The sequence below is a fragment of the Acinonyx jubatus genome, chromosome A3 (assembly GCF_027475565.1).
Source record: "Acinonyx jubatus isolate Ajub_Pintada_27869175 chromosome A3, VMU_Ajub_asm_v1.0, whole genome shotgun sequence".
NCBI lineage: Eukaryota > Metazoa > Chordata > Mammalia > Carnivora > Felidae > Acinonyx > Acinonyx jubatus.
In genome coordinates, this window is record NC_069388.1 from 57,790,874 (window position 1) to 57,818,279 (window position 27,406).

The 27,406-nt window shown below is 41.5% G+C and overlaps 3 protein-coding genes and 2 pseudogenes across 16 annotated transcripts in view; 2 read left to right on the forward strand and 3 right to left on the reverse strand.

Moving 5' to 3' along the window:
• TBC1D8 (TBC1 domain family member 8) overlaps positions 1-10,718 on the forward strand; it is a 111,277-nt gene extending 100,559 nt beyond the window's left edge. For all 5 annotated transcript variants that reach the window (XM_027069299.2, XM_027069300.2, XM_027069301.2 and 2 more), the window contains 3 exons: positions 7,751-7,840; positions 8,231-8,328; positions 9,627-10,718. In XM_027069299.2, the coding sequence (XP_026925100.1) occupies positions 7,751-7,840; positions 8,231-8,328; positions 9,627-10,088 (650 nt within the window). In that variant the 3' untranslated portion in view covers positions 10,089-10,718. The remainder of the gene's footprint in view (positions 1-7,750; positions 7,841-8,230; positions 8,329-9,626) is intronic.
• LOC128311176 (chromobox protein homolog 3-like) lies at positions 489-1,059 on the reverse strand (annotated as a pseudogene).
• On the forward strand, positions 3,718-7,710 carry LOC113602423 (ubiquitin carboxyl-terminal hydrolase 15-like; annotated as a pseudogene).
• Positions 10,719-11,902: 1,184 nt separating the features above from the next.
• The window catches only part of RPL31 (ribosomal protein L31), a 188,142-nt gene continuing 172,638 nt past the window's right edge, over positions 11,903-27,406 (reverse strand). For 2 of the 3 annotated variants that reach the window (XM_053200451.1, XM_053200450.1), the window contains exons 2-5: positions 20,498-20,604; positions 13,736-13,861; positions 12,291-12,403; positions 11,903-11,966 (exon numbers count right to left, since the gene is read on the reverse strand). In XM_053200451.1, coding sequence (XP_053056426.1) covers positions 11,935-11,966; positions 12,291-12,403; positions 13,736-13,861; positions 20,498-20,604 — 378 coding nt within the window. In that variant the 3' untranslated portion in view covers positions 11,903-11,934. Of the gene's footprint in view, positions 11,967-12,290; positions 12,404-13,735; positions 13,862-20,497; positions 20,605-21,018; positions 21,076-27,406 lie in introns of those variants that run through there. The other variant, XM_015065149.3, reaches the window with a different exon arrangement.
• The window catches only part of NPAS2 (neuronal PAS domain protein 2), a 158,373-nt gene continuing 156,305 nt past the window's right edge, over positions 25,339-27,406 (reverse strand). For 7 of the 8 annotated variants that reach the window (XM_053200445.1, XM_053200444.1, XM_053200443.1 and 4 more), the window contains one exon: positions 25,339-26,766. In XM_053200445.1, the coding sequence (XP_053056420.1) occupies positions 26,559-26,766 (208 nt within the window). In that variant the 3' untranslated portion in view covers positions 25,339-26,558. The remainder of the gene's footprint in view (positions 26,767-27,406) is intronic. The other variant, XM_053200447.1, reaches the window with a different exon arrangement.

Sequence of the window (27,406 nt, forward strand, 5' to 3'; positions counted from 1 at the left end):
AATGTCAATTTAAACAATTTATTTCTTAGGTTGCTAAAAATGATGGCATCTCAGAAACATGAGCTTATCCATGGTTATAAAATGCTGTTTTTATTTTGGGGAATGTTAAAAAAAGGAAGGGAAAAAAAACCCATTTACATATGTATTTTAAGTATACACACAAAAAAACCCCCAAATAAACAAAAAAAACCCCAGAGTGGTACTTAGGCATATAGGAGTTAACAAAAAGTTCTGATTGAGTAACAACTATGAAGATTTCCCCCAACATTTAGAAAATGTGTTATCTAAAGCAGGGGAATAATATACCATATTCTTAAATATTCCTTTCTGATAAAGGAAGCTTTCATTTGCCCAGAATACCCAGTGGTATAGATGGAAAACCCCCAACAACTCCCCCCAATACTACTTCAAAACAAACATATGAAACTTGATTTTCATTAGAATGTTATTTCTTCACACTAATAAATCAAAAAACCAAGACCCGGATTTTACATATGTATAAATGTATATAAAAAACAATGCAAACAGTTACTGAGCTTATCTCCTGGACAAGAATGCCAAGTTAGTCTGTCTTCATAAAAAGCAATTACAATCTGAGGACACTTCATATTTGCCTCTTGATTTGCCAGCACCAAGCCTGCCTCATCTGAATCTTTCCATTTCATGAGAAACATGAAATCTCCACTGCTGTCTGTGGCACCAATTATTCATTTGGGATCAAGACCTTTGGCAAAAGCATCTCTTTTCTTCTTTGACTTGCTATCATCAGATTCACTGTCAGATAAAGATTTTCTTTTTGTGCCATCTTTTTCTTTACCAGCTTTGAGAATTAAGAAATGCTTCAGTTAACTCTGGACAATCTAAATTTTCTGCAGGTTCCCAAGTATTGTCAGCATCTGTAAATCCCTTCCCCTTCAGGAAGTACTCCACTTTCCTGTTCACTACACGTCGGTCCAGTACTATTCTCATCACAAATTCTTCAGGCCCTGCCTCTTCTTTTTTACTCTTTCCGTTCTGTTTCTTTCTCATTATTTGCAATGTAGTTTTATTGGAGGCCATTTTTTATTGCAGACTTGAAGAGCTATTGTTTACCACCTGTGAGCTGCTCTGGGTCCCGGGTCTGGGGATTGTTTTCTTAATTTCACTTTCTGCTGCTTTATTATCAATGTATAGGAATGCAGATTTCTGTATACTGATTTTGTATCCTGTGACTTTACCGAATTCATTTATCAGTTCTAGTAGTTTTTTGGTGGCCTTTGGGGTTTTCTCTATAGAGTATGATATCGTCTAAACATAGTGAAAATTTGAATTCATCCTTACCGATATGGATGCCTTTTATTTCTTTTTGTTTTTGATTGCTGTGGCTAGAACTTCCAGTACTATGTTGTAAAAGTGGTGAGAGTGGACATCCTTGTTTTTTCCCTGACCTTGGGGGAAAAGCTCTGTGTTTCCCCAGAGTATGATGTTAGCTGTGGGTTTTTCATATTTTCATAAGGCCTTTATTATGTTGAAGTATGTTCCCTCTAGACCTACTTTAGGTCTAGTTGAGAGTTCTTATTATGAATGGATATTGTACTCTGTCAAATGCTTTTTCTGCAACTATTGAAATTATCATATGGTTTTTATACTTTCTCTTTTTGATAGGATGTATCACGTTGATTTGGGAACATTAAGCTGCCCTTGCATCCTGGGAATAAATCCCATTTGATCGTAGTGTAATATATCTTTAAACTTATTGGTTTTTGATATTATCATTTGAGGCTGATATTTGATTCTTGATCTAGCTTCATATTGAAGTTGTTTCAAAATTATAAGTTTATTTCTAAAAGCCATGTTTTAAGTATTAGTTCATTAAAAGACATTTGTAGACCTTCATGGCTTTTGAAAATCAATTTTTCAAAAACTTTTTGAATGTATGGGATTGTAACATTTATAGGACTCCAAATTTAAAATTTTTAATTAAGTGCAAATTGAGATTTGATGTATGTTATTTCGCTTACCTATATTTAACATTGGAATTTTTGACACAAAGAAAGAAAAGTCTTAATAATGCAGACAACCTAAAACCTATTTAGGTATCAATTTGTTAAGGCCATAAAGATCCACAATACATTTAGGTATTTTTAATTTAAATTTAATTTTAACACATACTTCCCATCATAACTTTTTGAGTAAAGGTGGAACACACACACTAGGGAGGTAAAAGAAGAGTCTTGTTAATTAGGAGGAGGTATACTGAGGATTGCAAGTTTGAATTTGTACCCTCAGAGTAAGGCCTCATTTGCCAGATGAGGGAGGCATGGTACCAAACAAAGCACAACAGCCCCTGGGCTCAACACACCCACCTTGTGCAGAGCTCTTGCTTGTAACTTTGCAAGGGTATTATGGGAGGCAAAGGGATTTTGTGAGCTCGCTTACAAAGGTATCTGATGCAACTCAGGAAGCAAGAAAGTGCTAAGCCCAGGGTCTCAGTTCCAGAAGAGCTCCCTTTATTGGCTCCATATTGATTACAACACTGTTTGTTTAGCAGAGGAAATAGAAGAGAAATAGTCCAGATGATTTGATGCCTTATCAGGTGACGTACAGATAATAGTATTCCAGAAGATTATTAAATTGGGAGTTTTCATTGCAGACTGATAAATCTACAGATATTGGTCATTTTGCTCAGTGAATTATACTAATTGGACTTCCAGAAGAGCATTTTCTGGAACATCAGATTCGTTAGAAGCATCAAAGCAAGCTACCAAGAATGCTCTATTGGAAATGGTAAATGAGCACAAACAAATGAGACACTGGAGGCTTTCTGTAAAGGAGCAAACTGAGGGGGCAGCTTATGCCCCCAGCTCCTAGAGATGCCAAGATTCAGGGAATACGTTATGTTTGCAGAGCAGCTCTCCCCTGGGGGTCCTGCTGGTCTGGATCCACATTAAGTGATCTTAAAGTGTTAAACCCAATAGAATTTGAGCTGCTCCAGTCTTGTGTTCAGCTTTATGTGAAGAAATAGGCTTCTTTTTGAGGCCTTATACACACAAAAGTGAATTTGCTGTCCAAAGAAAGGGTTTTGTAAAGAAGTGGAGTTAAAAGGAAAAATCCTACAGATAATTCCAATTTGCCATTTGGTTAAAGATGGTTATTTTAAAAAGGTTTCAAGTTGAAGACCTGAATGAACTTAATTGAAAATTGAAAGCACACTTGAAAATATATTAACATGTAGCAACAAAGTATGGATCCAAAGCAAAAATTCAACCAAGAATGATGTTAGAAATGCTTCATCAGTGATATTTAGTGTTAGAATTTGAAATCTGAAATCTAACTATAGACAAATATAGCAGTATCTGTGTACAAAAGAGGAAAAGCTTTGTTATTTTAGAATATTTGATATAAAAAAATTTTAAAAGGGGTCAAAATCCAGTCATATTAGTCAAAAAAAATTCAGTAATACATTTGTCGGTAAGGGTGAAGCTGTGTGATGTTTCATGCTTTACATAAAAAACACTTGAACATTCAAATTCTCAGTAATGACACTTGCTTCCACCTTTTGTTCAGTTTTCAGTAATAGTGGCAGCCTGTTTTGAAGAGATCATTATTTAAAAGTCCTAATCAGGAATTGCATGTAACCATTTCAATATAAATAGTGGTATGATAACTAATATTAAGAAGTCCTGGGGCGCCTGAGTGGCTCAGTTGGTTGGGCCTCCGACTTCGGCTCAGGTCATGATCTCGTAGTCTGTGAGTTCGAGCCACGCGTTGGGCTCTGTGCTGACAGCTCAGAGCCTGGAGCCTGCTTCCGATTGTGTCTCCCTTTCTCTGGCCCTCCCACACTCACGCTGTCTCTCTGTCTCTCTCTCTCAAAAATAAATAAACGTTAAAAAAAAAAATTCTAAGTATTCTAACATTTCAGTACCATTAGATCCATTTTGTTACTTGACAAAATATTTTATTTCATCACTTATGGTAAAAGAATGTATCTTTGAAGTTTGTTTACTTAGAATGGATCCCCTTTCTAAACCTATGCAGTACAATTAGAAATACACAAGATCTTTGTATGACATTGTCTGCTTTGTCAAGAGTATTGGCAGATCAGATGATAGGAATGGACATATACAATCATAGATTTCATACTGTAGTCACTGTGGATAAAAACCTTAGCAGTATTGTGAAATGGATGTTATGTGTGTGAAATTAACATCAACAGGACCAAAGACAATGGAACATGTGACGACCATGGTTTGCCTAAGAGAAGTCTGGCACCCAAGTTACACTCACCATATTGGTTCTCCACTTTTTGCTTAGCCTTTTCTTATGGTTATACTAAGAAACAATACTGATGATAAACTCTATATAATCTATTGCTTTTGAGAATGTGTTAATATGTCAAAGGATCTATTAAAATCCAAGGAACTGAAAGACACACTGCCTTAAGGACCAAATTATTAATGGAAATGGCTCAAATGGCACACATGAAGAGGATTCACCCAATGAAGTGGAAACAAATGAGCTAATTGATGAATCCAGCTAAGATCAGGAAGTTCTCTCAGAGAATGGATATAGTCTCTTTGAGATGATTCTGATAATGGATGACACACCAAGCAAACTTACAAAGGTCAGCTTTTCACAGGACACACAAAAATGATAAGATTACATCCTAGTTTAACAACTTAAGCAGCATTGATAACATCAGAAATTATACCATGTACGTTCATTTTGGTGATAGCTTAAGCTAGACGAAAGATCTGTTCTTTCGACTGGAGTTTAAAATACCAAAAGAGGACTTTGACAAATATGAAAAATGTAGTGTACACACCTCCGAAAACATCTTTTGTGAAATTGTAATATTGCATTGAACCTTTTAGAAGAGCTGGGTACTGAAGATCCTTGGTATTACCCAAATTGTCAAGCCACTAGGAAAATGGATTTGATCATAGCATCCAGTACTTGTTTACATCATGTGTTTTTCTTTTAATTTCATTAAAAATTTTTTTTTAATGTTTATTAATTTTTGAGAGAGGATGAGCAGGGGAGGAACAGAGGGAGAGGGAGACAGAGGATCTGAAGTGGGCTGTGTGTTGGCAGCAGAGAGCCTGATGCGGAGCTCAGACTCACGGAACCATAAGATGATGATCAGAACTGAAGCCGGCTGCTTAACTGACTGAGCCACCCAGGTGCCCCTTCGGTGATTTTCTTAGATATCTGAGACCCAAGTTGGATACTTTACATAGCTTTCCTATCAAAGACTTGGTTGGATATATTGGAATTCCTAATTAATTGCAAGTCCTAGCTGCTATAATTTGCTGTTTTCAACCACTGTGGAGGGCTAGGAAGGCACTATTCTGTTTTTGCGAGAAAAAATATGAGAATGGTATTATTTTGATGACTGTAGTGTCTCAACTGCATCTGAAAACCACACTGTATTGAAAGCAGTGTGTGTACTCTTCCACCAGAGCTAAGATACAATAGAACTAGCTTTTCCCCTCCACAAGAATCCCATTTAGAAAGTGACAAAGATAGCAGTGGTGATGACGATGAAGTCCTTGAAGCCAGAGAACAGACTTTCCTGCTGGTGGCATTTATTGAAGTCATGAAGGTATCTACCACATTAAGATAAAAGTTTGAGATAGACTGCAAATGTAAATCCTTCAAGATATTTTAACTTGTGCTATACTTGAAGCGAGACACAATGAAAACTTTAATAGAAATGTCTCATTTCATTTATAGTCTTGAATTACAAGTTACACATCAGAATGTAAAAATGTTTATGAAACATTTATGAAAGTTCAGATACCTCATTTAAGAAGGTGGAAAGTACATTTAAAGATTGTAAACAACTTTTACTACTTTCCCTTAATGCATTGTATACTTCGGAGCATAGGTAACAATGAGTTTTTTCATTGATTCTTTACCTGTCTCCTTTCTAGACACTCGCCCTCTTGAATTAACCATTCCTCTCTATGCTCCCATATTTGTGTGTATTATTCTTCTGTTAGAGCATTTTTTTAGTGACTTGTATACACATTTCACCTCTTAGAGGCCCAATATCCTCTTGACATCTTCTAGCAGCTATTACCTAAAAAAATCTGTTTCCATCATGACTGCCCTAAGTACCATCCAGGGTTTATGATTTTCCTCCTATTCAGTGAGTGGATGCTCGCATGTGCCACTGTGTAGAATTTTTGGGCAAGCCTGGAAAAATGACTTCACATCTGTTATAATAAAACCCCCAAACCTAAAACAACCCCAAACAATTCCCACCCCCCAAACCCCAGAAACATGTCTCCCAAGTAGGAAGGAGAGTACCTTATCAAGGCTTTGGTGCCATCTTGGGGATATTTGTTGGATTACAACTGAATTTTGCCTTTTATTCTCAGTGAGTGGCTTACTAGTAAATATAAGGATCCTGCTGTGTCCATTCATTCTTTATAATTTTTTTATTTATTTTGAGAGAGTGAGTGCACTTAGATGCGGGAGAGGCAGAAAGGAGAGAGAGAGAGAATGAGAATCCCAAGTAGGCTCTGTGCTGTCAGCACAGAGCCGGATGCGGGGCTCAATCTCACAAACTGAGATCATGACCTGGGCTGAAATTAAGTCAGAGGCTTAACCCTCTGAGCCACCAGGCGCCCCTAGAATTGTTTTTTATAAGAGCTTTTTGATCTGTGGTTCCCATACCATATAGTGCATTCATTTAAAGTTACAAAACCCGTTTTTTAGTATCTTTCAACAACCATCATCACAATTTTAGGAATTTTCATCACCCTAAAAAGGACCATACTCTCACTGTTGCTCCCAGCCCATCCATTTTGCTTTGCTTTGTCTTTATAGAATCCTGTTTTAGGTATTTCCTATAAATGGGAATAATGCAGTTTGCCATTTTGTGTGTGGCTTTTACTCAGTTTTCAAGGTTCATCCATGTTATAGCCTGTCTCTGTGCTTATTCATGACTGAATTTGATACTCCATTTGATAATTATGTCCTAATCCCGTCATTAATTGAACACTTGGGTTTATTGCCACTTCTTGGCTCTTGTGAACAATGCTCCTGTAACTTGTGTACAAGTTTCTAAGTGGGTAGGTTTTCATTTCTCTTTGGTATATACATAAGGGTAGAATTTCTGGGTCAAATGGTAGTTCTGTGTTCACCTTTTTGATGAACTGCCAGATGGTTTTTCAAAATGGCTGTGCCATTTCCTATTTTCAGTATTATAATGAAGATTCTGGTAGGAGTATTTTTGTATATTTCAAGAAAACTTGCAATGATAAAATGCTTTGTATTCAGCAATTTTTCAGTTTTTGTTAGAAACTTAGTATATGCTCACTATGAAAACAGATGCCATGAAGTTTAAAACGCTAATCCCACCATCCAGAAATTTGTGTATTTCTTTCTAGAATTTCTGTGTATGTATATACGTACATATATTTTGGGTTTTAGAAAATAGGATTTTACTACATACATTTTTCCAGGGCAGTATCAGCAGTGTCCTATGAATTTGTATTTCATTAATTAAAATCTTGTCTACGTAAATCGAGAAAAAGGCTTTATGTGGTCTGTTGTTTTCTTTACTCTGTGTATCCAGACGGTGCTTGGTGTACTAGGGAGTTCAGAGTCCCTGCAAAGACTGCAGCCCACAGGGTGCAGGGGTGGGGAGGGGTTGCTATTGGCTTAGCCTTTAGTTCTTAATTACATAAAAAGCTGAATTACGGCCAGTTTTGCTTAACATGCAGTAATTTGTTCAACGTAATTTTTTTTTTGTTTTAAGCACTCACTGAAAATGATCGAGACAGCCAGTCCCCATTAAAGAATCCTCTGTTGTCGACGTCAAGACCACTGGTTTTTGGGAAGTCAAATGGTATGTACTTCTTTTCATTAATTCCCCTGCAGGCACACACTGCAATTGTTAGAAGAAACTTCACAGCTCTTCTTAGAAGTGGACTTACGTAGTCCCTTCATACTGTGAATCAACAGCCCACTGCTTTCAGAAGCCAGAAATCTTTCAAGTGGCAGTGTATTGAGGGACTGCCCCTCGGCCCAACCACCACGTTTATTCCTCTTGCCTAAGGTTTGAGGGGTTATCATGCAGCTACCACACTCCATTCACGGTCAGTTGTAGAACAGACTCTCTAATCTGTTTTCAGTTTGTGTATACTTAGTGGAATTCTGCCCTCACTGCCCCATTCTACATGTTCCTTTTTGCTTTCACTGAGTTTTAAAATATATATTGTATTTTCTGTGTCTCAAGGTGATGCAATTGATTATCAGAAACAGCTGAAGCAGATGATTAAAGATTTAGCCAAAGAAAAAGATAAAACTGAGAAAGAGTTGCCCAAAATGAGCCAGGTATGAACCTTATTCTATGCAGAGAATTAACCACTTTGCCAGTTCAGAGGTAAGCTTGAAAGTTGAGCTGGGGCCTACTTCCAAAACCATAATCAAAGGATCAGAGCTGAACACTGGTGACTAAAAGGGAAATGTTTAAAGGATTCCTCCCAAAGTTTGGGAAATGTAGGCTGCAAGTTGGAAATGTTCCTTTATTATAGGATTATCAGTCTTTTTGGTGCTAATGTGGACTGTGAGCCTTCAAGAAGGAATTCAGCATGCAGTGTTTCTTGGTCTCTTTTGACCACAGAACACATGGCATTCATATATCCTGGAATACTTCAGAAGGGTTGCTCTACTCTGTTGGGGAGTTGCTTTCAAATTTTCATTCTCTCTTGGATATAGTCACATTTCAATGCTGTAGGTCAACTCTACCTCACTTTTTAAAAAGCCAGTTAAATCCCATCACCCAGAGCTACCGGTACTAACATTCTGATATACAGGATGTCAACTTCTAACTATAAACAAAAGTAGGCTGTTTTAATACCTTGCTTTTATTTACTTCAAAATCATGCATAGCTCTCCCAAATTATTTTTAAAAATTTTGGGAGTGAGCAGGGGAGCAGAGGAGAAAGGATCCCAAGCAGGCTCTGATGTGGGGCTCTATCTCACAAACTATGAAATCATGACCTTAGATGAAATCAACAGTCGGATGCTTAACTGAGCCACCCCGGTGTCCCTCTCCCAAATTACTAAGTTAGGTCTCAACCATGTTCCTATTCCTAGAGTAAATGTATAGCTAAATCCCACTAGAAGTGCCTTTCATCACATTAGATTCTCCATTTGAGCAGCAATGTGTATATACTTTGAAAAAGCATCAGACATCACTGTTTTACTTCATTTCACATCTGTTAAGTTTATGCCTGGTATCCTATCCGATGAATAAGCCATTATTTTGTTTAGTAATAACATTTAAGCAGTCTCCAACTTTTTCTCTGTTGTAAATCCTAGATTTAAACGTCATTATAAACAAATCTCTATAGCTTTTGGATCCATTTCTACAAGTTGATTTGGATTAAAGGGTGCACATGTCCTCTGGAATGCACAGATTTTTTCTTAATAGTTACTGTATAGACAAAGAGCACATTTCTGTGTGGTCAAATTCCCTGGAGTCACTGGTAGTACTTTCTGAGTAGAAAGGCAAACTTATCATTTGCTTCAAAGACTGCTATGTGGTTTTCTCTAAGAACTTTTAAGTTAAAAAATATATACATTATATTTCTATCCTGGTTATGTTGCTGTGTATTTTTTAATTCCAGAGAGAATTTATCCAGTTCTGTAAAACTTTGTACAGTATGTTCCATGAAGATCCAGAAGAAAACGAGTTGTATCAAGCCATTGCCACAGTAACCACTCTGCTGCTGCAGATTGGGGAAGTGGGGCAGAGAAGTAGCAGCTCTGGAAGCTGCTCCCAGGAAGGTGGGGAGGAGCTGCGGGCTTCAGCTCTTTCTCCAGACCAGGACTCGGTTTTTGCAGACAACAACGCTGGGAAGACTCCCCAGGACTCCCGGACATTTACTGAAGAGGTAGAAGGGGACTGGACTGTCTCCCTTGAACATATTTTAGCTTCACTTCTGACTGAACAGTCATTAGTAAACTTTTTTGAAAAGCCACTGGACATTAAATCGAAACTTGAAAACGCCAAGATCAATCAGTACAGTCTCAAAACTTTTGAAATGAGCCGCCAATCACAGCCTGAACTCAAGCTGAATAACGTGTAGCAAGATAGCAGTTTACTGAGAGGAGTCAGCCATACCAAAGCCTTGGACCTGTTTTGTAGGGGTCAGCCCCTCAATCTTCATTTCAGCCTAATTCATTGAGTGTTATTTTGCAAGCTGGGTATCTGATGAGCAACCGGACAGCCACAACTGTGGCCAGGGGAACTGATGCAACCCTCAAGCATTTCTATTTATTAAGAGAATTATGAGTTGGATCCCACCAGTGCTATAGGGAATCCATACATTAGTTCCCTTGATGCTGTAACTTGCTGTTTCACTTTCATCAGATTGGCTGAAATGGGCACTTCTGCTGTGACGCTAGTATGATTTCGTTCTCAGATGCAACAGAAGAGTTGAATGTATCATACTAAACCAGAGACAAAAGCCCAAGCTCTCATTCTTCACTTGGATAATGGGAGAGGTTACAAATCAAGTTCACTTTCAAGATCCAAGAGCCACTATCTGTGCAATCGTATTTGGCTTTCTTTTGCACTAATTTTGTTTCAATGCTGGTAATTGAAACCATTTTAATATATTTGGTTGTACTCTGTCCTTCCAAAAATGTTGTGTACAAACCATGCTTTCAATGTTGGCCTCTAAGTTTTTTAATAAGAAACTTTTGTATTGACTTGGTCCTTGTTTATAACTTATTTGTGTCTAGAGGTATCTCCACCATTATCCCCACCCAGTCTGTGTTCTCAGTAAATAGTGATAGTGTAGGTGTTCAACTCCCCACAGTGGTTACGTATAGTACCATCACCCCTGGGGCTCAAAAATGAAGCACCTATTTACAACAGCATTCGATAATACCAGGGGTATAAACACTGATGAAATATAATTCTTCCAACACAATGCTTTCAGGCTGAATTTAGTGGATTTTATTATTGTAACCGTAAACTTTACCTCTGAGCTTTGGTTCCACATAAATGGGGATTAAAAATACTTCAGGGGGCCATTACAAACAAGTGAGCTGTACATATAACATGATCCGTATATAAAAGCCTTGATCTGGCTTAATCCATCAAAAATCAATTACTATTCTATACCTTTTGAAGGTATACTCAATACAAACAGCTTAATTATATTAAAAAATAGTTTAAGAAGCTATCAAATATATTGTCTTAAGATATTTCCATCATTTAAAGATGTTAAAATATGTAAAGTGGCCAATGGCGATTGAGTTCTACATGGCAGTCTCTAGAAAAATCTTTCCTAGAATTACGTATACCCCCAATGTCCCAGATAACCTAAAAAGGTTTTCCCAGGCCACGATGCACTTCAGAATCACTTTTAAAACCTGCTTAGGCTCTCCTCTACCCAGATACTCAGACCCAAGGTGTTGGGGAGAAGGGGCACAGGCATACCCTATAGGAAAAGCTCTCCAAGCAATCCTATGTAATTGGCAACTGCATAAAGATATTTCAGTTGACTCTTGAACAGCATAGTCCGTTTATATGTGGATTTCTTCTTTTAATGTTTATTTTTGAGAGTTTGAGGGGGGAGGGGCAGAGAGAGAGGGAAACACAGCACAGAGCCCGACGCAGGACTTGACCCACCAAACCGCGAGATCATGACCTGAGCTGAAGTCAGACACTTAACCTACTAAGCCACCCAGCACCCCTACATGTGGACTTTTTTGACAGAGCACTGTAAATTTATTTTCTCTTGATTTGGTTCAACATTTTTCCTTCTAGCTTACTTCATTGGTAAGTCTATTAAGTTTTGGGTACTTGACTGTGGGAACTGGCACCCCTAACTCCACACTGTTCAAGAGTCAACTGTACATGGCAACTAGAAAGGGAAAACCAAACAGAAAGGCAGTTTTATACCTTTATTTGATAATCAGCAATTAGTTCTCATCCACATTAACAGTCTGTAGATCTGCAAAAGAAGTGAGAGTCAGTCAATTTCCATCCTCACACCTCACACTTTAACATTCCAAAACCTTCTCTTGAAGGGTGGAGGCCAGTATTACATGACCTTTTTACAACCCAGCTATGGACCTGTTTTGTATCTTCCTGCAATTTCCCACACCATGACACAAAGGTTTACAGTGACTATTATGCCTGTTACCCATTTCCCTATAAGAAGGATGCAGGGCACATAGGTGCATAATTAAGTATCTGTTGGGACAGATGAATTCAGGTTCTAAAAGGGCTAAGGCTGCTTTTCTAATTACAGCAGCTTTATGGGATTTCAACTTACTTTTAAAAGTGGTGACAGGTACATACGTAACCAACGTATAGAGCTTGTTTGGTGAATCCTCATCCTCGTTACGTTTTCTGGACAGCCGCACACGGATACGGTATGGAACATTCCTAATAAAGATATAAACATGCTAAGTCAATGCCTCCTATCAAGAAAATAACTGCCACTGGTACTAACACCTCCTATCCCCTCATCTGTGTTCTATCCTTTATCTGAATCTGATCAGGCACTACAAGTAGACAGCAGTTCCCTGGAAAAGAAATACCCACAAGGTGGACATTAAATGCTATGGTCTCAGGATATACATCTGTCTCAGCAGGCAGCAACCACTGACACTCAACCTACGCTGAAACATGGATCCAAACATGCTAGGTCTTTTCCCTCTTACCAACACCCAAATCTTAATTATTATAGGATTCATCTATGTTCAATGTAAATTTGGAGAAACACCAAACACTGATGGACACATTCAACACAGAAGACTAGTGACTGTTCAGTTTCCCTACCTTATGCACACAACCCTCTCCTCTCACCCAACCTTAGCAGCATTACAGCAGACTATCTCCTTTTACTGGTCTGAGGACATGAAACATTCTGAAGCAATCCAAACCTCAGGACTCTTCTTGGCTTTTGTGCTCCCCTCCCCCCATCATCTCAATGAACCTCTTTGGACACTCCCTTTATTAGACATATCTTCTCTACCAGAATGCTCAATGACAGCAACTGCAGGGCTGAATCTCAGGTCCCTCTGTCATTCCCCTAACACCAGATGCAGACAGCTCCCTCCCCCTGCTCTAGTCTTAATATTATCACCTAGATCCACACCAGCACCATTCCCTTTAGCTGGTCTACTCCAGCACCTTATATCATCCTCCACAGCAAAAACCACTGTCCTGCTTATAAGGAGGGCTTGGCACTATTGACAATTGGGCTGGATAATTGTGGGGGTGCTGCCTTGTGCACTGTGGGATATTTAGCAGAGCCCTTGACCTGTGGCAACCTCTAGTAGTGACACCAGAACTGCCTACTGCTGAAAACCACTGTACCATAGGTTTCCCATTATGTCTACTAGAACCAAACTCTTTGCCATGAACAACAAAATGTCACATAGTCTGTTCCCTTCCTAACTCTCCATCTTCACTCACTGTTCAAGTCACTTCACCATCTGTACTCCCATCTTCACCAACCTGTTCCAGCTCACACCAAGCAAATGTGCTCTTTGTGCAATGCTCTTACTTGACCCCAACACTGCTGGCTCTTTCATCATCTAGGTCTCAGTTCGAATACCACATCAAAGGACTTCCTTGCAGATGCCACCCCACCCTTTGAGTCATCATCACATTTTAAGGAAATACTTCCACTGAACTTACATAGACTGTGCAGAGTTGGTTAAGCTAGTGTAATTGTAAAAGTTCATCTTATAACATAGATAACTGTAGCACCTTATTCCTTTGGCCCAGACAGCTTTGTTGAGCCTGGTGTCGATGCGCACATCTGGGGTTCCCATCTCTTTCATAGCAAATTTCCGGATCTCTTTGAGTGCCCGAGGGGCACGCTTCTTGAAACCCCTGAGATTCAAAGAAAATAAATAAGTAGAAAATTAAATGAAATATGTAACATATGATGTCCCGTTTTCACGAAACAAATCTAAACCAAAGCCTTAAGGCAATAATAATCCTTTCCCCCCAGTGTGCAATGCCCAAAAACTAGTGTTATACATGGGAAACAGAAAATGCACAATCTACTTTCAATGATGTGGGATAAGAGCTCTGCATATGATCCTAAGAAATGCTAACACACACACAATTCTTTCCTGATAAAACACCCTATGCTCTAATACCATCTGCCCAGCAAAATCAAAGAACAGGATATACTTGGAACATAAAATACATGGATTATAAAACTAAAAGTGTTCTCAGATCAAAGTATACATTATTTGTCATATCTTAAGACATGGCATGTTTTTGGAAACTAAACATTTCCTCTCAAGAGATATGAAAACCACAGTCAATTCTTGGAGCTCTTAGCATGTGTCAGGCATGGTCATTAACTCATGTCTGTTTCAACGGAGTTAGATATTATTAACCTGTTGTTTATATGAGGACACACAAATTCATCTGAATTTCATGCTTTTAAATAAAAAAGTGTTGAAAAAGCAAAACTTTACTACACACTGAAATGGCCAAGCATTTGGACAAGTGAAGGCCATTTCAAACGGGAGCAGAGACCCAAGTCTAAAAAGGTGCCCCACCACCTACAACTGAAGCTCAGAGAAGGGGCCATGTCAACCATTCACCTCTATAACCCAATGCAGGCCCTGGCGCATTAATAGGCACTTCACTTGTTAGATGGAAGTGAACTTTATGAAATCCAATATAACATACAGAGCATGGTAGATTGACCTAATTCTGCTCTAAAACCTTCAGTGATTTTCCATACTTACAAAACATGACCCCCGTGCCTCTTACCATCTCCCCTGCTCCCTTTGCTCCACCCTCACTTAGCTTCCTTGCTATTTCTAGAACCCATCAAGCAAGTTCAGTTCATTCATGTAAACACCTGACCATCTAGAAATAAAAGGTGCCTGAAATAACAGCAGTAGGTACAACTGCTATATGTAGGTGAAATATGGAGTAAAAGAGATGGTATCAAGTACCACAGAGAAAAAATTAACCAGGGAAAAAAGAGGGAACATTAGGGAAAGGGAATGCAGGTTTAATAAGATGGCCAAGAAGATACTAGAGTCTAGATCTGCAGATCATGAGAACAGCAATTTAGGTATCTGTGAGAAAAGCATTCAGGCAGAAGGAAAAAAAAGCCACACACACACACACACACACACACACACACCCACCCACCCACCCACCCACCCACCCAGCTACTGGTATGATTAAGAAAGTAAGTGGCCAACTCATGTGGAATCTGAGCAAGGCTAACTGTAACCATTTAAGTGAGAGAAATGGTCGTGGGACCAGGGCAACTGGTCCAAATGTGGCAGGCAGGACCAACAGGACATGCTCACCTGACAATGACTGAAAGGGGGAAAAGCTTCGAGAGGAATGGGAAAGTTAGGCGTGAAGATGAACGCTAGGAGCTTGGTTTGGGACATGTGAATAAATACCCAAGCCAATAGTAATTGGATACATGTGGCCCTGAGACCAGTTACTATTACCCAGCATAGATAGAAGACAGACAGAGTCCTGGGGCTCTTCAACATTAAGAGGATGATGCAAGGAGGATTAAGAGGATGTGAGGAGGTACCACAAGGTTAGCAGCTAGAGGAGAAATAAGAAAAGAACAAGACTGTGGAATCTTTGGATGTAAAAAAATAATAAAGCATTCCCATAGAAGAATGAACAATGAACTGTCAAATGTTACTTATCAAGCAGGCACTGAGAAATGAATAAGGATTCAGGCCTTCACTTGGGGGTTTTAGAACAAAGCATAAATTGCCTGAAGAACTTGTTTCACACCTACTTTTCAAATGTTCCATCATCTGTGTGGCCTTTAAAACAGCACGCACTTTCACAGATGACTGACTTTTCACCGGGCGCTTTTTACCATTTTGAATCTTAATTTCTTACTAAAGTAAACTAGAAGGACAGGGTCTTTGCTTTCCCAATGAATCTGCAGAGCCCAGGACTGTGCCTAATATAGTCAAGTGCTTGATATTCTCCCAAACAAATGTATGAATGTCCCAAATAAAGGGGTGAGGGGAAGGAAACGCGGTTATTCCCAAGAAGCATCAATACAAAAAGGCACTGGATTTCAGGGCACTTGGGTAGCTCAGTTGGTTAAGTGTCTGACTGGCTCAGGTCATCTCAAGGTTTGAGTTTGAGCCCCACGTCAGGCTCTGTGCTGACAGCTCAAGAGCCTGGAGCCTGCTTCGGATTCTGTGTCTCTCTCTCTCTCTGCCCCTCCCCCACTCACACTCTGCAAATTAAAAAGCAACAAAAACCCCAGTGCCTTCAACAAATCTCAGAGATTGCCCCAATGGCACCATGGAATACAGGAGAAATGTAGGTGTGGCAATAATCCCACTTATGCACAATCTTTCTGTGATGGCTCCTGTTATTAATTATGGAATGGTGACTATCCCAGGCATCCAGAGTTACAGTAGATGAAAAAACCAAGTAGTACTATATTCCACTTGTTAAACCAAACATACTTCTCCATCAGGCATTTTTAATATTAATGTGACCACATCACATTACAGTGAAAGAGCCTACTTCAGGCAAACAATAAAGGAATATTCCAAGACAGGTCTGTTGGCCTCAACTAAAGTATAATCATCTCCCTCAATTAACAGCCTTGGAAGGTGTGGTTCAGAATTCCAGCCTAATAAGGAAAAAGAACAAAAATCTTTCAGACTCTTCAAATTCCTTCTCTGGCCTCTACTGACTTGTGTGCCCCCAGTATAGCATTACAGCCGGTATCAGGATCTCCACCATCAGATGATTCGGAGGCTGATCTGTTTTGAATGGAACACCAGCACTGAGAGTTACTTTGGTTCTGATCTGGATGCTCCTCATGACCTGAGAGGGCATCTTCCTGCAACAAAAGTGCTGGTATCCTACGAGGACAGATTTGTAGTTTTGGTCATTTACTTCTGCACTGCCTGCATTTTCTGAGAAAGACCTTACAGGAGAAAAAAAAAAGATTTCTAAGCATTTCAAAGGAAGACTGAACAAGTACCCCACCCCAACTATTATCTCATCACCTTGCAAATCCACTATTTCAAGATCTATCCAAAGAACAGTGATATGGTATTCCTTACATGAATGTGTTTACTATTAGTTTGTGTGTTTAAAGATTAAAGGTGACTTTAAAAAGGGAGAGAGAAACACGAACTTTGATGTCTGATCACTGTATTAGGGGAATCTGGCCTCTGTGCTGATCTTCTAAGAACCACACTAAGTCAATTTCTCTAAGAAACCTGTTAAAATGACTTAGTATGACTCTGGCATTAGGTAGTCCTCTGAATTAAGATTCTGGTGCTGATGTTCCTGTGTGCAGGCAAAGGAGGACTGGAAGAATGGTCAAAGAGAATTTTGTAGGTATACCCCAGAGTACCGTGCTTCTCAGTGAATAAAGACGTATATACATACCTACAAAATTAGGACATGGGAAGCAGGGCTATCAATTTGACTAGGACTCACTACTTTTCTCTGGACCAACTACTATTGAATTCTCTAGCCGAAGAGGCTTTGGGGACAGAATGTCTGTTTCGGACCTCACTTCTATTTACGGATAGTTTGAAGTTGATATTACAACACACACGTTCTGGTCTTGTTTCTGCACACACTTAGGCCTTCCCAAAAGCTCTTCACCAACAACACAAATCTCCTTACAGCCACCTTTTCTCATGCCCTGGTCCACAACTTTCAGCCAAAATGGCTCCAGGTTTCTGGTTTCTAGGTTGTCAGTCATACTCCACCATTTTAGAGAATGGTTAAGGGGACCAGAATTTGTACGGGTCTTTGCCTTAAACCAGTTAACAAGGTGTTGGTTTTTCCAAAAGGCAGACTGTAAAAACCATACAGACAAAAAAAAATCCCAAGAACTAGAGCATTCAAAATCATTCTCAATATTCTTGTATGTCACAAGTCCACAACAGCCATGTGTCCTTTGCCCCAAGAATTTAGCTACCACTTTGCTCTATTGCTCTGAGGAGCTTAATACTGAAACTTTAGAATGACCTCAAAGGATCAGGACATTCAGGAGGCAAAGTAAGGGACTCCAATGTAGAAGTTTATAGGCGGTCCAATTAAAATTTGGTCTTGATTTTGGAACTCTATTTTTAATCTGACCAGGTGTTTAGCTAGACTGCTACAGCTAACATGCCAATCAAAATTAGTGTTTAGGCATTAACAGGCTCCACACACATTAGAATGTTGTTTTATTTTTACTGAGAAATACTGCCAACAGACTACAGAATGGGAAGCAGATAATACTTAAAAGCCAAGAAACTTTCCAGCTTGTATCAACGTTATTTCTAAAATACTTTTTTTTTTTAATGTTCATTTGTTTTTGAGAAAGTGTGAGCGGGGGAGGGGGAGGGAGGGAGGGAGGGAGGGAGCGAGCGAGCGAGGCACACAGACAGAGACAGAGACTCAGAAGCAGGCTCCAGGCTCTGAACTGTCAGCAGAGTCCCATCTGGGGCTCGAACTCAAACCATTATAGATTGAGCCACCCAGGTGTCCCATATCAACGTTATTTCTAATTTGTGTGTGTGTGTGTGTTTTTGAGAGACAGAGCATAAGCAAAGGAGGGGCAGAGAGAGAGGGAGACAGAATCCAAAGCAGGCTCCAGGCTCTGAGCTGTCAGCAAGGAGCCTGATGCAGGGCTCAAGCTCCCTGAAAGCTCATGAACCGCAAGATCATGACCAGAGCTGAAGTCAGATGCTTGACCGACCAAGCCACCCAGGCACGCCTCAGTGTTATCTATATTTAAAGATCAGTGTGAAAATCTCTTCAATGCCTGAACCTAGGATCAATCATCTTCTCATTTCTGTATTTGCTTTTGGTGTCTTTTGCGTATAGAAACATTTTGTGAACTTTAGAATTCAGGAAAGATTATTTACTGTAAGTCCAAGGTGAGCCTTAAGGATCATATCTGGTTAAACCTTGGCAGAACTACTTGAAAAGTTTTTGCAAACTGGGGCTATGGATACTGAACCAAAATAATTTTTTTTTCTTCAATTTAAGGTTACTTTGTCTCTCCTTACAAGGATATGATTAAGCCAAATAGAAAATATGCATACATACTAGTGGGGGGGGGGGAATGCGCTTGTTTGTGGATGTTTTAAAATTAACAAATATCATATCTTCAAAAAATACTCCAAATAACAGTATTCACTAAGGGGTTGGGTCTCCATTCTTAGCAGTAAACTTAAGAACTTAAAACCATACAGACAAAAAGTCCCAAGAACTACAACATTCAAAATCATTCTCAATATTCTTGTACATCACAAATCCACAACAGCCATGTGTCCTTTGCACACATATTGCCCTAATACTCTATTGACACATTCTTTTCTTGTCTAACAGTCTCATTTCTGGTATTACAACTCAACCAGGATGTTAATACATATTTGTGTCAGGAACTAAAAGAATCCCCTCTAAATGTCCACATCCCAGGAGAAACGGGAACCCTCTTGCACTGTTGGTGGGAATGCAAATTGGTGCAGCCGCTCTGGAAAGCAGTGTGGAGGTTCCTCAGAAAATTAAAAATAGACCTACCCTATGACCCAGCAATAGCACTGCTAGGAATTTATCCAAGGGATACAGGAGTACTGATGCACAGGGGCACTTGTACCCCAATGTTCATAGCAGCACTCTCAACAATAGCCAAATTATGGAAAGAGCCTAAATGTCCATCAACTGATGAATGGATAAAGAAATTGTGGTTTATATACACAATGGAATACTACGTGGCAATGAGAAAAAATGAAATATGGCCTTTTGCAGCAACGTGGATGGAACTGGAGTGTGATGCTAAGTGAAATAAGCCATACAGAGAAAGACAGATACCATATGGTTTCGCTCTTATGTGGATCCTGAGAAACTTAACAGGAACCCATGGGGGAGGGGAAGGAAAAAAAAAAAAAAAAAGAGGTTAGAGTGGGAAAGAGCCAAAGCATAAGAGACTGTTAAAAACTGAGAACAAACTGAGGGTTGATGGGGGGTGGGAGGGAGGGGAGGGTGGGTGATGGGTATTGAGGAGGGCACCTTTTGGGATGAGCACTGGGTGTTGTATGGAAACCAATTTGACAATAAATTTCATATATTAAAAAAATAAAATAAAATAAAATAAATGTCCACATCCTGGATTGAATACTACTTTTCCAGTTAATTGCTTAGCTTTACGGGGGTCTAGAGACATTTAAAAGTTTGCCTTCCTATATGCATCTTTTACCCTTTAGCCTGCCCAAGTTTGTTCAGTTACAAAGCACCCAGTGAAATCATTTTATCATCACCAAGTTCCCCCAACTGGTTCTCCCAGAAACTACAATTCAATCTTGTGTTTCCAATCACGAACCTCCGAGGATTACGCTTTAAACCCTATAAACCTTAAACAGGGGACATGGAACAGAAATCCGAATTTTTAGCTTTTAACTAGACAGACCTCAGAGTGACAGCCAGACGCGTGAGTTCAGAAGCCCCCAACCAGCAAGGCATCGGGCCGACTGCAGACATACTCACACTCCATGGATGCGCTTGTGAATGTTGATGGTGTATTCTCTGGTCACTACCTCGTTGATGGCAGAACGGCCCTTCTTCTTCTCGCCACCCTTCTTTGCGGGAGCCATCTAAACCCAAGCGACAAGGAAGTTCAGACCAGAATGGGACCAGCACAAACCAAAGTCCTCCTTCCCTCCCGAGCCCGGCCTCACGCTGCCACCCTCAGGGCGCTGCCGGTGCAAAAGGTCGTGGCAAGCCCGAAACCCCAGGTATTGGCAAAGCCAAGTCGGCTTCCCCGCGGTCAAAGCGCCGTGCCCCTCAGATGCTCCCGGAGCCCCAGAAACCCCTGCAGGCTCGGCTCCCGTAAACCTGGCCACTCTCCTTCCCAGGCTACGGAAACCCACTAAACAGCGCGGGTTCGCGTCCCCGAGAAAAGCGGAGTCCTGGACCGGCTTAGAAGAAATCTCGCGGTCCCGGTCAGCACAATCCCCAGCGAGGATGGAAGCAGATTATCGAAGCCGAGACCCAGCACCCACACTCACCCTGCCAGACCCGGGTTGGAAAGGAAGACCGCGAGGTATTGTGGGAGAGGGAAAGCAGCGTCACACGTACAACTTCCGGGTCGCCTGGAGGTGGGTGGAAGAGGGAGGCGAGGCTGCGACGTAAGCGGCGCGCGTCCGGGGAAAAGCAAGCACACTTTGGGGGCGGAGCCGGGGAGGGCTGAGACTGCGCGTTCCTGCCGCGCGCTCTCGGCGTCTGCCTTCTAGTAGCCTAGTTGCCTCCACCGCGCTGTGGAGGTGCGGCAGGGTCTCTCGCCTCTGCCCCTAAATCTTCAGAGGAAATAAAGCCCAGGCCCACAGCTGGATGGGACCTGGGGCGGGAAAAAAAAGACTCTAATTTGTTTTTCCCATTCTCTCATTGATTCGGCCGACGTTTGATGAACCTGAGTGTGGCGCCGCGCCTGGCTGGCGGTACCGTTGAAATCGGAGACAGCTGCCGCCCTGGCGGCGCCCTCGTCGAGCAAGGACACTCCTGAATGGGAGTGCTTACTTACTGTCCTGGACTGTGGAGCCACCCGAGGGTCGTGTCCGGCCCGATGCATGGGTGGGCCGGGGGTGCAGAAAGCAGGGAGGCTAGTGCTGCGCTGAAAGGATGGGCAGGAGGTAGACCGGCAGAGAAGTGGAGCGTGGCAGGTGAACCGTCTGAAGCAATAGGGCTTCCTAGACTCTAGGCGGAGAGATGAGGTAGTGTGGGGCCTTACTCAAGAGTTTTACAAGTAATGCATCATTGAAGTTATCAGGAGGGCAGTGCCATGGTCAGATTTGTTTTAGAATTAATTCAGTTACATTGTGAAGAATAGATTGGGAGCAGGTGGGCAAGATCGTAGCAAGGAAACTAGTAGGAACAAGTTATTTACATAAGAGACAAGTAAGGAGTTCTGAATTAAGGCAGTTGCAGTGGGATTGGAAAGAAGCAGACTGATTTTATAGATACAAATAGGTAAAACCAAGAGGATTTGGAGAGAGAAAACCGGTGTAGACTCACTACATTTAAGAGATGGGGGCTGAAGAAATTAGGAACAAGTCATTGGAGCAGTAGGAAAAGATTTAGTTGAACATGTTCTAAGTCAAAAGGAAGCCAAAGTGGTCAACACGTTCTAAATGCTAGAGTTTAAGGAAGGCAAAAATATGTACCCACTAGATTCTCCAAACAGGAGAGTATCAGTGATTTTAGCAAGTTTCACTACTGGAGCAACAGGGAGTGGGAAAGAGCCAGATGAAGACAGAGTAAGGACTGAGTATGGGGCTGGGTTGCTTTCTACCTGTGTTGTCCCTTGGGGCACAAAGGCTAGGAGAGAAGACCTACTGAGGAAGGGGGATCAAAAGGCAGGGGTACTGGGGAAGCAGTAAGCAGTCCAGCTGAACAAGTGGATTAGATATGATGTGAGAGACGATAGGGAGCTCTGAGGAGATGCCCAGAGGGATGATTCTAGAGCTTCCCAGAGGCTTAGGAACTGGGTATCACCAATCTGGGGATTCTAAGACAGTCAGTTTGATCCATGGATCCGTGCTTTCCTTATTGTAAATGAACTCCCTTTTTTCACAGGAGCACACCATTTAATGGCTTCTTAAGACAGGGAGGATGGGAGCTAAAGTTGTTGAGCCCTCACATACCTGAAGGTTTTTATTCAACCCTCAAATTTATTAATGTTTTGGCTTGTATGGAATTTCAGGTTGAAAATAACTTCTCCCTACTGTTTTGAAGGTATTCTCCATTGTCTTCTTTCAGAGTGGTTGTTGAGAAGTCATGTGGCCTCCTTGGTGATCTGTTTTATTTTCTCTGAAACATTGTAGGATCTTCTTGTATCTCTAAAGTTGTGAAATTTCAAGCAAATAGACCCCACCAGTGGAAATCTACGAAATGGCCCTCTCAGATGTCAACTGTGCTGCTTTAAGTCAAGGTTGAACAGACATACTAAAAACCATTTGGTCTGAAGGACTGATAATCATTAGCCTGGCTGGGGGGGCTCTCCTGTTTCAGTTTAGCCCTGCAGGCTCTTCCAGCTTCTTCTCTCTCAAGCCTCAGGGGTCAGGCCAGTCACTGCTGGCCTCCCAGAGACCAAAACCTTTAAGATGAACGTTTTTAGCTGGGTTTCTCTCCCATGTCTTTTTACTTTTAGTGATTACCAGGGAATCCTTAAAATGAGACAGGATTCGAATGCTTCCCTGTAGGGGCAGCAAGGAAGAAGATGCCAGTCTCGAGGGGGCAACAAACCCTAAAATGCTGAAGGGTCTTTTTGGGTAGATTGTGCTTAGGAAGGTCCAATGGGATTTCCTAAGAAAAGCCACTGAAAGATTGTTAAGATGAAAGGGGTGTGGTGGTGCAGAAGGAAGGCACTAAAGGAAGATCTGTCCAGTAGTAGCATTCCAAAGCTTGCGTATTCCAGAGTTACATTTCAACCGCTTCTTACGAGCCAAGGCTTTACAGTTTTCCGAAGAGAAAGGTCATGATTTTTTCTGGAAACAAGACAGGGTTACAAAGCCACCTTTTAAAGAGCGGAATTAAATGAATCAAAATCTTAGGGATTGAACTTCCACTCATGTTATGTGCGTTTATTTATTTATTTATTTATTTATTTTGCTTTTTTTGATGTTATGTGGGTTTAAAGAAATGTTGCACAATAAGAGTTTTCTGAGTTTATCCAGATTCTGAACATGTATGAAATTTAAGCAATGCTAAATTAAATTAGTAACATGGTTTGTACTCTGCCATCTTTCAATGGCTTCCAGCTTGAAAATCCTAGTACAATAAGTATGCTGCTTCCATTAAAAATCTTGATTTATTTAGGATTCTGACGGCCAATTAAAATACAAATACAGAAAAATCAGATGTATAATAAACCTTCGAGTTTACAGAACAGTTCAATTGCCAAATAGTTCATCTAGTTTCACACAGACTTTTTTGTGGTGTCTAAATGTGGTGTCTTTCCTGATTGGATTATGCAGGGCTGGCAGTGTGGGTGTGAAAGAATTTACCCATGGCAGAAAGGTGATAGAAGTTTACTGAATACACCACAAGGGAGCTGCAAGCAGGACAGCAAAAGAGAGGCTGTCTGCAACAAGATGGTGGGGGCTGTTTTAAAAGAGGGAAGGTGAGGAGGTATGGTGAGGTATGGAATGACCCCTTTTTTGGTAACTGAGCCTGGTTGTATGTAGCCCTTTGGTTAATTGCAGCCTATGGATATTTTGAGGTGGGTCACTTGATGGGCTTGTCTGTATTCAGCCATGGGGCCACTGTCTGCCTTTTCTATATATTCCATTGCTCGAGCCTGTTTGCCTTAAAAGCAGCCTCTACATTTTTCTTTTATTTATTATTAAGTAGGCTCCACGCCTAACATGGAGCTCGAACTCATGACCCTGAGATCAAGAGTCACATGCTCCACTGACTGAGCCAGCCAGGCAACCCCTAGACTTCTCATTTTAGAAAGAGGGTTCACTTCTGATTCCTTTAAAGAGTAGTAAATGATCCTAAAGCATGCAGGACATTGAGACTTACCTGTTTTGGGGAATACAGCAATTGTGTGAACAATAGAACTCCTTTTTTGGTGACTTTATTTGCATAGCCTCTTGTGCCAACCAAAAGTGATCCTTGCCATGGAACAGAGGAGCTACCCCTACTTCACAGGGAGGCAGGTAGAAGCACAGAACTATAGCAATGGAACAAGGAAAGAAAGTTCTCTTGGGCCAATGTTTACGGAAAGGGCTGTGCTGAGCAGTGCCATCTCCGTGATTCTCAATCATGGTGTGCCAGGGCACCCTTATGTCAGTGTGATGAGGCCTCATGGGGGGGGGGGGATATCTGTAGTTGGCAGAAGTCTCCTAGATGCTGCTGTTATATCTCCCCCCACCAACAAAACGTGTGTACACACCTCTCACACACAGACACAGAAACCCCATGCACATTACTCATAGATCTAAGTGTTGGCAGTTGGAGCCCATGAAGTCCAGCCCAGGTGAGTTTAATTATGAGTCGTGACTGCTTTGATGCAGATTGTCTCCGTCAGATCCACAGATTCCCTATGTCTAGAAGGCTGAGATGTTTCCAGGGGCTTTTGCTGTTTCTGTTTGTTGTGCTGTCATCTTTATACCGTTGTCGTTTTTTCTGGCACAACCTTTAATTATGAAGCTCAGGAGCCTGATGGGCTGGTGCATATGTTGCAGCTCAAAAAACCTGATTTATTCATTGCTTGCTTTCACCTTTTTGATATCTTCGATTATCCTTAGAAATGTCTTGAAATTAAAAAAAAATGTTAATGAAGAAAAGATGTATGCATGCATGTATACCAAGGGACAGAAACTGCCTCCAGAGGAAATTGTACAAATTCGTTAATTTATTACAAAATTTCCACTCACAGAAAAACACAGGAAAACTTTTATACTTTTATATTTGGGAAAGGAACTGGCGTCTCAGATACAAAATAATTTACACATAATCCATACAATTTTATTTTATATAGAAATAGGTCATTATTACAACAGCTGTACAGTTCACTACACTTCATCTTTTAATTACATAAAACCTTTTTCTTTAGAAACATCTCAACATAACAAAACATACAAAAAAAGCAAAGTGCATTTTGAAAAGGAGAATCCAATCCTCGGTCTTATCATGAAAGATCTGTAGAAAGATGCAGCATTCTGACTCAAGGGGCCGGTGCGTGGTGGGGTCTCCTCGGGGACCTAGGGCTCCACAGGCCTGTCTGGCTTGTGGAACCTCTTCCTCCAAAGTCTCATAGTTCCCGACAGAATTCCGGAACATCAGCTGCATGATTGTGCTTTGCTTTGAGTCGGCCTTTGTAGTTGCAATCAACCAAGTAAACAGGAACAGTCCAGTGTTATATTTAGGGGAAACAATAATCACCAGAACGGGCATGGGGTGAAGAACCTCCTTCCATTAGGTTTTAGGCCAGAGGGTGTGGGTCTGCAGCCTGGTGAAGAATGACCAGCTCTGCCATCTGATTGGTGGGCTGGTTTCGTTACTGCGGTCTCCAAATGAAGTCAGGAGACCTTATTATTTTTAAAACCTGAAAGTGCCTAAGTTATCTCCTCTGTGCAGCTGTGCAAATTAAAACAAAAACAACCATTTAAAAATAATGAAAAATAATCTCTTTATTCTCTCTCTTCAACAGATCTCTGACCCAGTGCTTCTCGAATGCAAAGAAAAGAGGGTCAAGAGAGTGAAGGCCAGCTAGCAAGCGTGGACAGACCACAGCCGGCTAGAGGGACCAGTGCACTCTCTCAGGAGGACGCAGCGAGCCGTGCCACCTGCTAAGTCAACTGAGTAACGACACTTACGCGGGGGCACTCGGTTCCCATCCAAGTATGGCTGTAGAGTGTGCCCGAGAAACACACAGGCAAGGGAAATACGGCCAGTACTCTGATCATGTGTCACATGCCAGCTGCTGTGCTCCGGAGAAGGTTACCATCCAGGAGTTCTGAAATGTATGCAGTGTGCATAAAAGCCAAGGGTTTAAAACTCCTCTCCCCCACTCCTGTGGTCACTCCCATTGTCCGTCCATTGGTTAAAGCTGATTGTGACCCGACTGAGGTGCCAGGGCACTACCGGGGCGGCTGCTGGAGGCCCGAGGACTCAGACAGGCTGCTGACCCTTCGGGGTGGGCGTGGGGGCTGGGGTGGGGGTGGGTAGCCCAGGGTCCCTGGCGGTTGCGAGTAGGTGGAGAGAAGTAGGGAGTCCTGCTGCTCACTGTGCAAAGAGGTCGGTGCCTGTACCTGCGAAGAAGAGACAAAGGGCTCCAGAGGTGCCTCTGTGCTTTGGCAACTCCTCTGCTGAGATGCTGGGGCGGCAATGCCGGTGTGGTCAGACTACAGGCCTCACCTCCATGGCTGGGAGGGGGGCGGGTGGGATCTTGTGGTGGCAGGACCTTGGGGGTAGGGTGGGTGGGGAAGAAAGGAGCCTGAGGGCCCCCCAGGTGGGTGTGAATTCGGAAGCCGAGCACTAGGGGTTCCTTTGGGCCAGTGGGCCAGGGACTAGGCTTTGGGGAATGGTTTCCTGAACATGTGGCCTATATGTTTTGGGATGTTGGAACCTGAGACCACATGCAGATAACTGACAGAGCAGAATCCAAACACACGTGCAGTTGGCATACTTTTCACCATGGTCCCTGATTCGGTAACTACTTCTAAATACTGCCATTTGCCAGCATCTACTGGGGAACATCCTCATTTGAAGCTCAGAAACTTCAACTGGTCAAACCCTAACTTTGGAACCGTCAGCCCCATCTCCCACTATTCTCGTCTATGAAATCTCCCCCATCCAAACAACCCAGGACACCACAGGCACACCTGCCCCTCCACTTTTGCTCAGGCTGTCTCTCTTGTTGGAACACTGTCCCTTCCTGTCTTTTCACTC